Source organism: Cercospora kikuchii (assembly GCF_019650295.1).
Source record: "Cercospora kikuchii DNA, contig_00002, whole genome shotgun sequence".
NCBI lineage: Eukaryota > Fungi > Ascomycota > Dothideomycetes > Mycosphaerellales > Mycosphaerellaceae > Cercospora > Cercospora kikuchii.
In genome coordinates this window covers 3,354,003-3,368,800 of record NW_025408583.1, presented here as the reverse complement: position 1 = coordinate 3,368,800, position 14,798 = coordinate 3,354,003, and the positions used below count along the sequence as shown (strand labels likewise).

At 54.1% G+C, this 14,798-nt stretch overlaps 6 protein-coding genes across 6 annotated transcripts; 1 reads left to right on the top strand and 5 right to left on the bottom strand.

Moving 5' to 3' along the window:
- Positions 1–341: 341 nt before the first annotated feature.
- CKM354_000356400 (uncharacterized protein) lies at positions 342–2,179 on the bottom strand (the record flags this gene model as incomplete). Its single annotated transcript, XM_044798766.1, has 2 exons — positions 342–1,636; positions 1,684–2,179. 2 exons carry the CDS (start codon positions 2,177–2,179, stop codon positions 342–344), a joined length of 1,791 nt encoding a protein of 596 aa, XP_044654701.1.
- Positions 2,180–2,816: 637 nt separating this feature from the next.
- Positions 2,817–4,781, top strand: CKM354_000356300 (uncharacterized protein; the record flags this gene model as incomplete). Its single annotated transcript, XM_044798765.1, has 2 exons — positions 2,817–3,047; positions 3,108–4,781. 2 exons carry the CDS (start codon positions 2,817–2,819, stop codon positions 4,779–4,781), a joined length of 1,905 nt encoding a protein of 634 aa, XP_044654700.1.
- Positions 4,782–5,182: 401 nt separating this feature from the next.
- CKM354_000356200 (uncharacterized protein) lies at positions 5,183–6,443 on the bottom strand (the record flags this gene model as incomplete). Its single annotated transcript, XM_044798764.1, has 2 exons — positions 5,183–5,447; positions 5,503–6,443. 2 exons carry the CDS (start codon positions 6,441–6,443, stop codon positions 5,183–5,185), a joined length of 1,206 nt encoding a protein of 401 aa, XP_044654699.1.
- Positions 6,444–7,514: 1,071 nt separating this feature from the next.
- CKM354_000356100 (uncharacterized protein) lies at positions 7,515–10,362 on the bottom strand (the record flags this gene model as incomplete). The annotated part of the gene is made up of 3 exons (XM_044798763.1): positions 7,515–9,899; positions 9,954–10,050; positions 10,112–10,362. 3 exons carry the CDS (start codon positions 10,360–10,362, stop codon positions 7,515–7,517), a joined length of 2,733 nt encoding a protein of 910 aa, XP_044654698.1.
- Positions 10,363–11,800: 1,438 nt separating this feature from the next.
- CKM354_000356000 (uncharacterized protein) lies at positions 11,801–12,900 on the bottom strand (the record flags this gene model as incomplete). The annotated part of the gene is made up of 2 exons (XM_044798762.1): positions 11,801–12,228; positions 12,279–12,900. 2 exons carry the CDS (start codon positions 12,898–12,900, stop codon positions 11,801–11,803), a joined length of 1,050 nt encoding a protein of 349 aa, XP_044654697.1.
- A 751-nt stretch (positions 12,901–13,651) lies between these two features.
- On the bottom strand, positions 13,652–14,494 carry CKM354_000355900 (uncharacterized protein; the record flags this gene model as incomplete). The annotated part of the gene is made up of 7 exons (XM_044798761.1): positions 13,652–13,666; positions 13,720–13,845; positions 13,894–13,981; positions 14,037–14,100; positions 14,161–14,256; positions 14,307–14,344; positions 14,454–14,494. 7 exons carry the CDS (start codon positions 14,492–14,494, stop codon positions 13,652–13,654), a joined length of 468 nt encoding a protein of 155 aa, XP_044654696.1.
- Positions 14,495–14,798: the final 304 nt, after the last annotated feature.

Genomic DNA, 14,798 nt, shown 5'->3' with positions numbered 1-14,798 from the left:
CCTCGCATGTTGCGTGGAGTCATCTGAAGGGTGTTGCCAAACGACGTTCAAAGTAAACATACTGAGATTTATTTCGCCGAGAGTACTGTACGCTTGAACGCGTTCACTAATGCAGGAAGCCCGTAACACCCCGTGAACGATTGCAACCCGCCACCAAGCGCCGCCATGTTCTGTCATTGCCATGATTCGGGACACATCCAACCATGCAAACCCTAGAGTCCCCAAGAGCCTCCAGAAATACGAGATCCGATCCCCAAAACACAAGAAAAATTCGCGTAGCGCCGCGCCTGTAATGTTCAATGCTTCACGGTCCACCTCATCACAGCATTCCCCTCCTCAAATCACCGCCTCTTTACAAAAGGAGAAGGCATCATATCTTCCAGGATGGCTGGGTTGCCGATCCACTTGGCCGGACTCTGTGGCACTGATGCCCCGCTCAGCTCCACCAATGTTCTACCTCTGACGGCAGGCCTGACATTCTCCTTCTCTGCTGCAGCACTGAAGATGTTTCGCTTCAGTGGCTCGCCCGTCAAACGTTCTTGGAAACCCTTGCGAGGTGAGATAAAGCCTCTCATGTGCGTCGGTGCCGGCGATGGATCGGCCATATGAACATCCATAGGGCTGTCTTTGGCGATGTTGTTGCAGTTGGCGAAAGTCTTCGCGCGCACGAACGGCTTGCGCTCGCGCTTCTTCGGAGGTGGCTTCGTGCGATTTGCCAGAGGCGACACAATGTCATCCTGCGCCTCTGCGGCTTCGAGAGCATCGTTGCCGAGGGAGAGAGAGGTCAGGTCCTGTTCGATGATGGATTCATCGAGGTCGGGCAGTGATGATGCATCTGTGTCTGGCATTTTGCGCTGGAAGTTGTTGAGACTGGCAATGTCTCGGCGGGCGGGAGGTGGTGTGGAGGATCGAATGTTGTGCGTATAGTTCGACGACTGGGTGGCCGTTGAGGGCAAGCTTGCAAGATGAAGTGCCAGCTTCTCTTCCGCTCGCTTCTCGACCGCTGCATCGAATTGACTGAGTAGCTCTGCTTTGTTCTTTTCGTGGGCTTCGTGAACTTTCTGATCGATGGCCAAGGTTGCACGCGCGTGCCATTCCATCTCGACCTTCTTGTTCGCCTCGCGAAGCTTGCTTACTTCACATTGCAAATCTTGTATTTGCTTCTGTGCAGCTGCGAGCTTGGAGAAGGCAGAATCGCGATCAACTTGTAGCTTGCCCAATTGGCCCAAGGCTGAGGCTTGTTCCAGACGCGTGCGGGCAACCTTGATGTTAGCAACCCCAAGCAGTTGCGCGCAGTCAGGTCGCTGGCGTGGATCGGTCTTCAAGCACCATGAGATGACATCCGTGAGATCCTGGCTGTACTGTGTTGGCAGAGGCTTGATATATCCCTTCTTGATCTTCAAAACAAGCTCCATATGGCTGCGTGCTTCGAAAGGCACTTGACGTGTTGCGAGTTCGTAAATGATGCATCCCATAGACCAGATATCAGAGTGATGCGAGTATCGCTCTGCAGCACATATTTCCGGACTCATGTAGAATGGTGTGCCGACATAGGTGCTGGCGAAGTCATGAGAGGCAATGATCTTGGACAGACCAAAGTCACCAAGCTTAACACTGTTGTTTTCGCCGAGAAAGACTAGACTGTCAGCAAGTGAGCAGGAAGTGAGCGAGTCGGAAGCATACCATTCTCAGGTTTGAGATCGCGATGCAGGATAACTGTGTGACCCTGCTTGCTCACGAGCGCCTTGCCCTTACGCACATTGCCTTCTTTACCAGCAGGCGGTGGGTCTTCTCCATAATGACAGCGATATAGCGCTCCCACGAGCTGCGCGAAGATTGCCCAAATGAATTCCTCGTCGGCCATTTTGTTCCTCTCTTTCAGCTTTCTGATGTATCCACCAAGATCTCCGTTACCGCAGTATTCCATATACAAGTGAAGGTCGTGTGATGACTTGAGGTGCTGGCGGTGGTAGTATTGTACGATGTTTGGATGGCGTAGCGATTCGAGGATGCGCAGCTCGGCGTGCAGTTGTTCTTTTTCGCGATCTGACATGCGGGTGTACGAGATCTCTTTGCGGCAGATGACCTCGCCGTCCGCCTTTCTCCGCACCTTGCGGATGACTCCAAACGAGCCTTGCCCTATCTTCTCCAAGACTTCATAGTCGCTGTCGGTAGCCATGGCTGGCTGGTATTCCTGTAAGAGAGTATGTGGTACTGTGCTGTCTACAGTGTCGCAAGTCTAACAAGGAAGGGCTGTTGGGTTAGTATGAGCATTAACGAGGCGCTCGCAGAGTTCAGCTGTACATGTGCAGTAGAGGTGCAGTCTGATCAGACATGGCATTCGAAAGGTCAAGCCTGTTCGCAGAGCTTAAGGAACTGTTGACAGAGCCGTTGCTACGTAGCAACGGCTCGCTTAACCCCAGCACATGCGTACGCCAAGACCATGCGGCTCTATGCCGACATTCGCCGGTCGCACGTCAATCGCACGGTCTTGACGCGTACAAAGCACTACGGGCGTGCTTCACATCACTGTCGGTCATAACTCAGCCATCAAGCAGGCAAAGCCATATCAGCTGCCTTGCGCTAGCCTGCGGACGAGGTTGTCGAAGGGACGGGGCGACCTGATCTGACAACCATCCGTCGCTACAGCGCCACCCGCACAGCGACCCGATGCGCTGGGATCTCGGATCTGAATCTAATCTAATCAATTGCGAACAGAAAGTCTGTGCTGTGACGTCTTGCCACCGTCTCGATCCAGACTTCACTTTTGCATTCGACCCCATATATTGCACGCCTTCCTGGTGCGAGAAGCTACCATGGCTGATTCACTACTCGGCAAGCATCAGCTGGAAAAGGCTCTGTACGATGAGAAGCAGGAAATCTCGTCTGGCCGACTCAAGGACGAGAACCCTCTGGACACCAGTCTAGAGTTCCGGAAGTTCTGTGAAGCATGCCGAAGGGGCGACCTTCGAATTTGTCAAGAACAGATTAGCAAAGGTGTCAATATCAATGCTCGAGATGAGTATGATTACACGCCGTTGATTCTTGTAAGTCCTCTATCCAGTCGAACCCGTCACCTGGGCTGATTGCTGATGAGGCGGGTTGAGGCGTCACTATGTGGCCACTACGAAGTGGCTCAAATGCTGCTGGAACAAGGAGCTTTGTGCGAGCGCGATACCTTCCAAGGTGAACGATGTCTTTACAATGCCTTAAATGATCGAATTCGAAACCTGCTATTACAATACGACTACAGTAAATCGACAGATCCTTTACAGCCCCTGGCAGCACATGTTACCAGCCTGTTGACGAGAATTTCCCCCAATACATCAGATATTACCGTCGAGGCTGGAACGGAGAAGTTTGAGCTCCACAAATTTGTGCTCAGTGCAAGGAGTCCGTATTTCGCCAAGAAGCTCGCTGCAGCGCCTGAAACAACGTACTGGAAATTGTCCAACTCCATTGCGCCACAGTCGTTTGAGACATGCATAAAATACCTTTATCTTGCTGAAGTGGGAGCGGATCTTGGTGACGGAGAGGAGGCCCAAATCATCCTGACAGGCATCGACAAGCTCAGTCGTCAGCTAGAAATCGAACAGCTATTCCAGGATATTCTTGCATCCGGCGACCGAAGACAGGCTCGACAAAGGCGAGCTGAAGAAGTGCAACGAAGCCGAGACCAGCTCGCGGATTGGTTCAGCAATAATGTTCTCAAGCACAAGATGACAGTAGAGAGCGCGAAGGCGAATGATGTCAAGTGGGATCGAGACAATGGCATTTTTGCTGATGTGCTTCTTCGTGCCGATGAAGATGAAGATCTTGAAGGAACAGATACGCCTTTAACGGAGCAAGATGTGCGACGGACAGAAGGACCTCTCAACGGCATTCCAATTGGCAACTTCCAGCGTCAAGCCTCCCGCGCCTCATCACAGGCACGAAAGTCGAAGCGCTCGGTACTATTTCCTTGCCACAGAGCAATGCTTCTGCGATCCGAGGTGTTCGCAACTATGTTTGCTTCACCATTCCGAGAAGGCCAGGAGTCCAAGCATTTGCAGATTGTACCGGTGGACTGCTCGCCCGAAGTCCTCGAGATCATCCTGACGTTCATGTACACCGAAAAAGCGGACTTTCCATTGTCTATTGCGCTGGACGTACTCAATGCCGCAGACATGCTTTTCATCGACAAGTTGAAACAGCGGGCAGCTCTTCTGATCAGCACCTTAGGCGCAGGCGCCAGTGTCGTTGAGGCAGACAATCCGAGAGGAGAAACCGAAGCGGAAGATCTGCTGGACATTTACGACGTCGTGCGAGCAGGATGGGATACTCGCGTACACCGTCTAGAAGAGTTCGGTGCCAGATACATTGCATACCGACTGGAGCGATACATTGACGAACCTGAATTCAAAGAGCTCGTGCAAGAGTCCGCGAACCGGATCAAATCTCGTGAGGAGACAGATACTGTTGAGCTCATCGACGACATTCGCTACTACCTGTCAGAACGCTTCCGCCTTCGGTTTGAGGATACCGGTTTCGATGAGACCTTTGATGAGACGCCGGCTGATGATTTGGGAGAGGAAATCGAACAACTCCACATTGACGAAGGCGTCGACGTTCATCCGCCAGTACAGGCCGGACAGAGTACAGAAAATATGGAAGGGCAGGTCGTCATTCGAACATTAGATGGGGAAATTGCAGGTGATGAATTCGCGCAGGACGCTATGAATTACCAGATCTTGCTAGGAAAGATAGACACGCTGATGGAGAATTTGGGACTAGATGGCTAGAGCTATGGATAGATGCTTTGCCCATTAGCCTAGATTTCCACTTGTGGCCAACGATGGCGTTCTCAATCTCGTGTCAATCCCTCGCACTCTGATTGTGGCACGGATGTGGATACGGAATCAAGAAATGTGACCTGTGGGCATCTCTTTCTCCCAAGAATTGGGCTGGACTCAAGAGACCTCGAGGAGAGACAGCAGCTCGGCGCGATGCATTGCAGAAGGAGAGGGTAGTCACCGCTCATCAATTGAGCCTCGGGCCAATATGACGCCCAGAAAACTTCTCTAGGAGTTGACTGCCTACCGCCGTTTGATGCCCAGATGTCCGGGTACGACATGGAGTCGTTGCAGCATGGCATCATCCAGACGCGCTGAACGCTTTCAGCGCGGAACGTTCGAGAGAGACGCTACGCTTTGGGGCGCTTTCGTTTCGGAATAGAAGCTGCCTTGTTGTCGTATCCGGGATGTGCAGTCCGGTGTGGGGATGAGAAGTTGGTGACGTGAATCGCTTCCTGTGGTGTGTATGACTGAATCCCAACCTGTTTCGGAACTTCCGCAAAATATGGCGTCGTCCCAGTTTCGGCGCTCATTAGTGCATCAAGCCAAACAATCAGTTGTATGGTCGTCGCTGGTAGACCAAGATTCGCGAGACCTCCACGCATGTTGATCATCCTGTTGCATTGTCAGTCAATGTGAGTTTGCGCGAGAGCATTAGCTCATCACCCACCGCAATTGTGCAGGCCGGTGCATTGTGTGGGCCAGCTCACGATTGCCATAAATATGCTCATGTAATGCTATGCGCCCAACAGCGAGAATGACTGGAATAGATGTCGCGCGATCTGGATCTGCCAAGGCTTCTTGCATGGCTTGTACTGTCTTGTGCCGGAGCCACAGTGCTGCTTGCACCGGGAAGAGCCCTTCCGCTACCGGAATCCCACTGGCAAGGAAGAGCGAGGTGTAGAACAAGACAGGCTCACTCAGCTCTTGTTTACGAGACCAGACGGTGTAGGATTGTAGGTCCGTTGGTGAGGCTTTAATCACTCGTGTGGAGCGAGGCAAGACCACATTATACCAATAGCTGATCAGTTTCCCGTACCAGTTTCGATATCGTACGGGATATGTCAGGAATGGATCCCGCATACTCGCATCCATGGAGGTCAGATCAGGGAGGAACATCTCGAAGTTTGCAGGAGACAATGAACGATCGCTGCCAGTTGGAGAAGGCTCGCGCCTGATAGGCAGCGTGGCTCTTTTCCGTCTCATGTTCGCTTGTACGCCGCCATCCTCAATATCGCTCGTGTCTGAATGCTCTCTTGCGCGCTTAGTGGCCTTGTGCGTTTCGCTTGCCTCCTTCGAACTCGCTTCGATGGAGGACAGTGTTGATGTCGAGCTCGAAGATCCACCTTGGCTAGCACTCTTCAGTAGTCGCAGATTGACTTCAGTTTTCATTGCGCCTCTGGGTGCAACACGGTGAGAGTAAGCCGTGGCTTTGCTCCTGATGAGCTTCCGAGAAGTCTTCTTTTGGTCCTCATTGTCGCCGTAGTCAAAGTTGACGAAGACAAAGCCTGGATTTTCCGTAGCTTGCTGTTGCGCAAGACGTGTCGAGGTTTTTATCTGCTCCTCATCATAATCGGAGTTGGCCTGCACGAAATTGACCTTGTCGCTCATTGGAGATGAGGGATAGAAATTGCTCCAGAGGATCAGGATGGCGCTTGGCAGTAGGCTGATGGCAGTCAAGGCATTGCCGCCCGTGCCAAACAGCGTGACGGGAGGGTCGCGTGTCGAATTTTGGGTACGGAGCTGGCCGCTTTTGCTGCTGTTGGGATATGTCAAAGAACGGCCTGGACGCTACTCGGAGCGACGAATTCGCATGCTTCGTGGTTCCGCTCCAGCTGAGCCGGAATTCGAGCCGTGGCTGCCCTTGTGCTACTGCGTGGTGGTGGTGGAGCTCGTGGAGTTGCGGCGGAGGAAGCAGAAAGCGACTTTCTTTCTGTGCTGCGCACCGCGCGAAGGCATATATAGTGCCTGACGCGCCCCCCGTCCATCAGTTGCAGTGATCAGCGTCGACCCTCCGGCCCCGCAGCGGTGCACAACAGCGCCGAATGGCGACCCGTCCAGCGGCATTGCCTTTCGCCTCTCCGACCTCACCTCTCCCTCTCACAGCCTACATCTACACAGCCCACAACTCACCGCCTTCCCGACCTGCTCCACTGCATCATCACACCGTGTATTGCATTGACGCCCACCGTCCTCGGGAGCCGTTGCGATTGCCTCCGCGGATGAGCACTAGCGACGCCACGCCTTCTCGCTTCCTCGCCGTGCACCTGCACCACTTGCCACGCCTGTGCGAGAGTGCAGTCTGCGTTGGGCTGGAGGATGGCGGCCGAATCTCAAATGCTGGCAATGATACGAAACCACCCTCGGACATAGTCGGTCGGCAAGAGGACAACAAGCAACGTCGGCTCGGTCCTTGCAAAAATCCGACCGGTCTAGATCCTTGCACGCACTTCTCGACTCTCAAGTATCGACAGTGAGTTAGGCAATGTCGCATTTTCTGATTGTGGAAGGTGATATGGGGAAGTATTGCAGGCCCCCGATGGAGCGAGTTCTATCAATACATTACCGATCTGTACCACGATTTCTATTCCTATGTACGACATGTTCGCTCAATGAGCACCGCCGAAAACATCATCCAATCAAGAGATTTCTGCTCGTCTATTCGTGTGGAAGAGACTGCGCCTAGCAAGCAGTGATGTACACACCGACTGGTGGCTTGTTGGCATCCTCACAGAAGTCCATACCAAGCCCATCCTTGCTGCTTGTCTCAATCGTGACAGTCTCACCGGCCTGGCAAGGAGCGGTGCTGACGACGTAGCTGTTTCCAGGCTTAGGAGTAATGGTTCCGAGGCACTGCTCCTTGGATGGGCAAGTGTCATAGGTGGTCTGTCCATTGACAGCGCCGCTGAGCTTGTTGAACTCAATGCTGCCCTGCTCGTTCCACGACCACTTCGACTCATCCTCCTCTGGGAATAGGAAAACGACGCTGCATTGCTTGCCCTTGTAATCAGCTGGAATGTCGAAGTTGAAGACAGAAGAGCACTCGTCGTTGATGGTAGCATTCTGTTTGCTTCCATATGAAGTTGCCGGGTGGTCCTCGCTAACCCAGGTGATGAGCTTTGGAGCCTGGTAGGATCCCTCGAGCGTTGTTCCGCAAGATCCTGGGGTCGAGGAAGTAGGCGATGCAGGTGTAGTCGAGGTGGACGAGGCAGAGGTCGAAGAGCCAGGAGTGGACGAGGCAGAGCTAGATGGCGTCACGACGACCGTGGACTTGACGACGGAGGTCGATGGCGTGACGACAGGTGTAGATGAAGCAGAGCTGGATGGTGTGACGACAACTGTTGACTTCACAGCAGAGGTGGAAGGGGTTACGACTGCCGTGGATGAGACAGAGCTAGGTGGCGTGACGACAATCGTGGACTTGACAACAGAAGTGCTTGCGGCTGGCTTCGTCGCACTGGATGTGGACTCAGTGGCCCCGTAGTGAGGAGGCTGCTCAGGGCTCGACGGTGTGCTTGGCTTTGGCTGGCCGTAGTTTGGCGGAGTGGAAGCCGAAGCGGTGGAAACGGTGGCGCCCGGAGTCGAAGAGGTAGAGGATGATGTCGTGAGGTAATAGCAGCCCTTCTCCAACTGGCAAGTCTGGCCAGCTGGGTATTGATGGGCAGGGTTGCAGCTGTAGCGGCCCATGCTGTCAGTGCTTCCAGGCGCTGGGCAAGACGGTGCTGATTGAGATGGAACAACACTGGTCACAGTGCTAGAGGTTCCAACTGGACCCGCAGGGGTGGTAGTGGTTTGAGATACCGCTGGGCTCGTAGCAGAGGAAGAGGAAGTAGTCAAGAAATAGCATCCGTTCTGGAGCTGGCAAGTCTGACCATTTGGATACTGGTGCGCAGGGTTGCAGCTGTAGCGTCCCATGCTGTCGCTGCTACCAGGAGCTGGGCAGGATGCCGACTGAGATGGAACGACACTGGTCACAGTATTTGGCGAGTTTGGAGTGGTGCCAGTAGAAGAAGACGAAGAGCTCTTGCCGCCATATGGCGGAGGAGCAGGAATGCTGGTAGTGATTGTGGTGCTTGACGAGGCAGAGTGCACTGGCGAGCTCTCCACCGGGACGCTTTGCTTAGGAGTGCCGGACGTCGCTGGTGGGATCTGGGACTGAGGGGTTCCCACAGAGTGCGTTGGGACAGTTGGTTGGTTGGGCAGCGACTGAGTCTCGCTGCAGACTTCGTGGCAGTCACTGGTGTAGAGCGTAGTTGTCACTGTGATAGTGACATCGGTCGGCACAACTGGGCTTGAAGTGACGGGAGTGCTAGCAGCAGGTGGAATTCCATAGGCTGGAGGTTGTCCATTTCCTGGTGGCTTGCCAGACGCCGGCGGCTGGCCGTTGCCTGGGCCGCTTGGGGTTTCTCCTGGAGGTTTTCCGTAGCTTGGAGGCGAGTTTGGAGACGACGGGGTAGAAGGCTTTGGCTGCTCGCCGGCAGGAGGTTGACCGTAGCTTGGAGGCGAGTTTGGCGAATACGGAGACGAAGGCTTTGGCTGCTCGCCGGAAGGAGGCTGTCCATAGCTAGGAGGAGAGTTTGGCGAAGACGGAGACGAAGGCTTTGGCTGCTCGCCGGAAGGAGGCTGTCCATAGCTAGGAGGAGAATTTGGCGAAGACGGAGACGAAGGCTTTGGCTGCTCGCCGGAAGGAGGTTGCCCGTAGCTTGGAGGCGAGTTTGGAGACGACGGAGCCGATGGAGATGGCTTCTCACCACCATAAGAAGGCGGCGGGCCATTGCCAGGGACGCCTGGCGTCTCGCCGACTGGGCTTGCTGGAGAGGTCTTGGAATAGCTTGGTGCGGTGCCAGTTCCAGGAACACCGTTTGGCTTGGTTGGAGTGGTGTTGGGGTATGGTGGAACGGACGCATGAGGTCCATAGCCGCTGGGAGAGCTGGGCGATGGGCCTGGACCAGAAGAACCAGCAGCACAATCGTTGTCGGCGCTAAGCTCGACAGGCAAGCACTTGTCCTGACCCTTGAGTTTGTCCGTGTAAACATTGTACTCGTCGATGTATCTGCAGGCGAAGAACTGTCGTTCAAGACATCAGAGAGTTTCAACAAGAACTGGATGTTGCCGTTGTACCTGAGTGTTGCCGTTGTACGCAATCTTGCGGTCGTTGGAGATCGTGAAGCCACGAGTTGGGCCGCCAGGCGAGTTCTCATCGCATTGAAATTGGTGACTGGGATCCGAAGGATGTTAGTGACCTTACCCTCTGATCGCATCCTCCTGTGAAGACTTACGTGGCATCGTTCGTGGTGGTCACGATGCAAGGGCGTCCATTGCCGTCGGTGATTCCTCCATTAGAGAAGTAGTATGTTGCCACCGGGTAGGAACCGTTGAGTCTGTTCTGACCGTCCTCGAACTGGCCCATAGTACAATCGAGGCCGCCCGACGATTTGATGTGAAAGCCGCATCCGTTCATATCACCCCTTCGCAAGGCCGCTGCTGAAGCAGCTGCAGCAAAAGCTGCAGCGCCGATGAATCGCGTCATCGAATCGAGGAAAAGTTTTCAATTAATGAGAGACGAAATAATGCAAAGATTGTCAACGAAAGGTGCTTAGCAGGGCAAAAGAGTGAATGAAGGAAAGGATGCGGACGGGTGACAGCTACGAGGGCAGAGCAGTCATATACTGACTAGGTTGACGGCCGTGCTAGGGCCATCAAAGACCTGCAGTGCCCCTCCATACCCTCAGCAACGGCTAAAATTGGGAATACGATGGCTCTGTGGATCGATGGCAAGCTTCACGAAGCATTGTTGACCTGTAAGCAATACGTGCGCAGCCGCGGTGCCGAAGACTAGTTCAGCCGGCCCTATGAGTAAGGCCCCGACGGCTGTTCATGAACGCGCTCGCCGATGTGGACTAGTCCGGAGGTTCGCATCAATAGGGGCGGAGTGTGGACGCTCGCCAGGTACGTTGTGTAAACCGTGACCTTGTGCAACGGATTCTGCGTAGCGCAGGCGGTGAGTGCATCAGATTATGGACCTGAGAGAGATCCAGGATCGCGATTGTTCTGAGGTGCGCCGACAGCTTTGAAAGAGCTTCAAATTCTCTTCTGTTGCTCGACACCTGGAGTACATGAGCTCACTGTCTGATGCGTTTGGCTACTGGGCCTCACGGTACAATGGGCAGAGCGCCGGGCCAGGCCTCGAGGTGGTGAAGGTAGCAGCTTTTCGGCATTGAACAGTGCTGTTCTCAAGGATGATCTTGATTTCCGTCGAAGAGCCGAGTTGGCAGCGGTCAGAACCTGTACTTGTCTGTGTAGCATTGCTAGCGATACGAGCGCATGCGTCACAGGAAGCCCCTGAGACTTATACTCTCATTCATCAATGCTGTGCACAGCCACTGGCCGTGCTGACTGGTCGTCGTAGCCTTCCCCACCGGCTGGAGACATGCCGGGATTGTCCCGGCTGGAAGGAGAGGTCGTGAATCTGCCTCGACTGCATAAAAGGCAAGACGTTGTTACTCGTAGCCCAGTCGCGAGCGATTCATAGCGAAAGCGGCCACGGCGGTTGGAGAACAACTTCGTGGACGAGCGCGGCGGATGAGCGAGATGCTATGAGGTAGCAGAGCACCGCACACTGGACAGGGTGAAATTCTTGGTTCGAATCCGGAACGCGTTCCGCGTAGAAAGTCTGGCCAGGCCCTCACGTGCAATCTCACTATCCGCACATCGAAGACCGAAGGTGCTGGACATGTCTGTTCGCGTTGCGCAAGTTGTACAAAGCTCAATGAGCCTCCTGGCTCTGCCATTCCCATTTCTACGCATGCTGTGCTACGCGAGTGCCCGGGTTGCCGCCCAGTCCATGTTCCCTAGTACGCCCGAACGCTATCAAACGAATGTCAAACGCCTCGTCTTCACAACCACTCAGTGGTCGCATGAAAGCTGGATCTCTCGCGAGCTCACTCCTCTTGCGCGTGCAGCTGTGGCTATCGGAACTCGACCGCGCTCAAACAGCCTCTGTCTTCCACGTGACTTAGCTCCAATTGTTGATATTTCTCGCTCTTTGCATGAAAATATATTCCGCTGACTGCTCCGCTAGCTTGGTTGAAACATATGTAATAGAATCCTTCAAAACTGGCGCCCGTGATGGTTTTCACCCTGTGGTCGGGCACCAGAAAGTATTCCTTCCACCGCATGAACATGTGTTCGCGATCGAAACTTCTGCTCAGCGTGAATGCAGGATTCTGTTTAGCCGCCTTCGCCAGTGGTCGCCAGGCGGGAAAACGCGCCCAGTGCTGCAGGTCGACCTTTTCGGAGCTACCCCAAGACGGATGAGATGTGCGGAAGAGGTATTTGGGCCCAATGATCTCGCCTTCAAAGAAAGTGGTCAGTGTGGGATGATCATCGGTCAGTCCTGGTGATGGTCAGTATTGGGACAAGACGCCAACGGCTTCAGATATCTACCTTGGATGCGCAGATATCCACAGAGCGTGGACTCGGCAAGGTCAACGTCTTTGAGTTCTACTTGTACATCATAAACCTGGCGGTCTGATTGTTGAGTCCCCCTGAATTTGCTTCCTGGTCGCAAGAAGGAGGTTGTAGAGCTCGGTGAGGTCTGTCGATGCCAGTCGAGCTCAGGGTAATGTAGATAGAGTGGCAGTTGGGTATCATCTTGCTCTGGCGAAATCACAGTGTTCGATAGAGATTGTGCCAGCTGTGTCGCTTTGTAGTCACTGTCAGAAGGCGGCGACAGTGATCCAACAGTTGGACTCGACGGCTCGGCCGCCACAGAGGCGTCTGCGTTCAGCTCAGCCTTTGAGGGCCGTCTGGGCACGTCCGGTGGCTCTACTGTCTCATTGCTTTGTGTATCCTCGGGAGAAGGAACGGGCATCGAATCAACTGCCGGGTGCTCGCCTCCGCTGCCTCTGTCCGCACGAGCGGACGGACTCGGCGATTCTCGCTGCTCTTCGCGCGGCGCAAGCTGTTCTCGTCGGTCCTCAGGCGGACAACCGTGTCTCGCGATATCGGTATCGGTGACGATGGCATCGACTGTCGGCGGGATGTGGTCGTCACTTGGAGTGGGCATCGTTAGGTGCTCCACTCGCGTGACACTGTCGCGGAGGATGGGTGTGCAGAGGGTCGAATTACGATGCACAATGCATGACCACAATGCGATTACGAGGGAGAGTAATTTAAACAAGCAAGAAGAGAAGAGTTACAGGAGATGGTCGTCAATGGTATTGTCGTCGTCGTCGGCTTAACGACTGATGCGTGCGATGTTGCGATGTCATCGGTATCAGCTGAGGTTTAGTCCCGGTTCCCGAGGCGGAGACTGCCGCATGTCCGTGCGTTGGACCCTCATTGCAGCCATGTGAAAGTCGATGTGGCACAGGCCGCACAGCATTGAACTCTTCTCCCGATGATATCTCATCAGAAATGCTTCGTCATGATTGAACCAGTCGTCGTGCTATAGCCAAAAGTTTGTAGGATAACAGATGCCTCCGTTACTGGCTATGACTCCGCCACTCATTGGATGTACTCATGGATCGGCGTTTTCGTGTTCTCATTACTACACACGAGATCATACTCAGCCTCCACATACCGCGATGAGTCAATCGTCTCTCCTCCATCGAGGGTCCATCTGATCAGGAGTGCGCAGCGTGCGAATTTTGATGCTCTCCGGGTCTTGCAATCATCGTCGACCTTATGCCGGTTTTGTCCTTCTTGATGATAAGTGCATCGAGCTGTCGAAAGGACTAGTGTTGAATGATGGGAGGCGTGGACACGTGGCAGTGCACAACGTTCATTGTCTGGAATGATTTCACTTGTCTGCTTGTCTAGATGGGTTTGATCTGATTTGCCATAAGCATGAGACACTGCGATCAGTTGGTTCAATCATGCTTACCTTGAAGTGCAAAGAGATCAGAGAGAAGACCAGTGCCTTCAGATCTTGGACCAAGTAGTAGAAGACGCGAAGTCCCTCTGGATCTTCCGACTCATTGACGTCCACAAGGGAGCCAATCTTTGCGGTCTGGTCGATGTTAGACTGGCGAGGCATTGGCGAACACAGTTGACTAACCTCGAAAGAGATGTGCTCGCCACCCATACGAATTTCGAGCTCCTGTCTGCCATCCTTATTCTTCTGTGGCCATTTCGTATCATCTTCTCTGTATGGAGTCAGTATCCTGCGCGATGGAAAAGATCGCACCAACACGCCCTTACTTCATAATTTCGCTGTCTTTGATAATGCGCTTGATCTCCTGAACCATGAGGGCGCTCACGCACACTGCAATACGTCAACGCCATTGGAAACATTGACTGCAGGAGCCGCAAGACTCATACGTACTCTCTTTGCGGATCAGCGAGTCGTTGCGGTAGTTCGAGTTGTTGGCATATCGTGCGATTGCCGATCGACCGTCGCCGACCACTCGAAAGTCGAATTCTGACTCGACGTCAGCCGGTGTGCCTGCGCCCAAGAAGTACTTTGCATACCTAGGAATTCGTGCCCGAAGCGACCAGAGTGGCCTGAGCTGTCAACGTGTCAGCTCGTTATGCACCTGCTAAGGTTTGATCAAGAAATGGTGTAGCAGGAATGCCCGTAGAGAAGCACTCGCCACATCCTTGTCGCGAGAGACTCACTAGTAGCGCACGTAGAAAGGTTCTCCAGCGGCCTCCGGCATCGTGCGTTGCTGTGCTTGGAGAAGCAGTGGTGGAGGTGGAGCGGAGCGCGTGGTGGTGCGGCGGTTGTTTGCAGATGTCGCGGGCTGCTGTTCGCGCAGATCGATCCCTTGGCGCGACCAGGAAATCCTAGGGTCTGGCTGTGAGGAAACGTAGCACACTCCTGGCAACGACATAGATCAGCCACGACCTGCACAGGCACCTCGCTGCTTAACGAATCTCCTCGACGTCGCCTCCATCTTCCGCCCGGTCGCGCATATCACCACCTGGGCAGCTCCGGCGTGCAGGAAACGTCGGCAGTGCTGG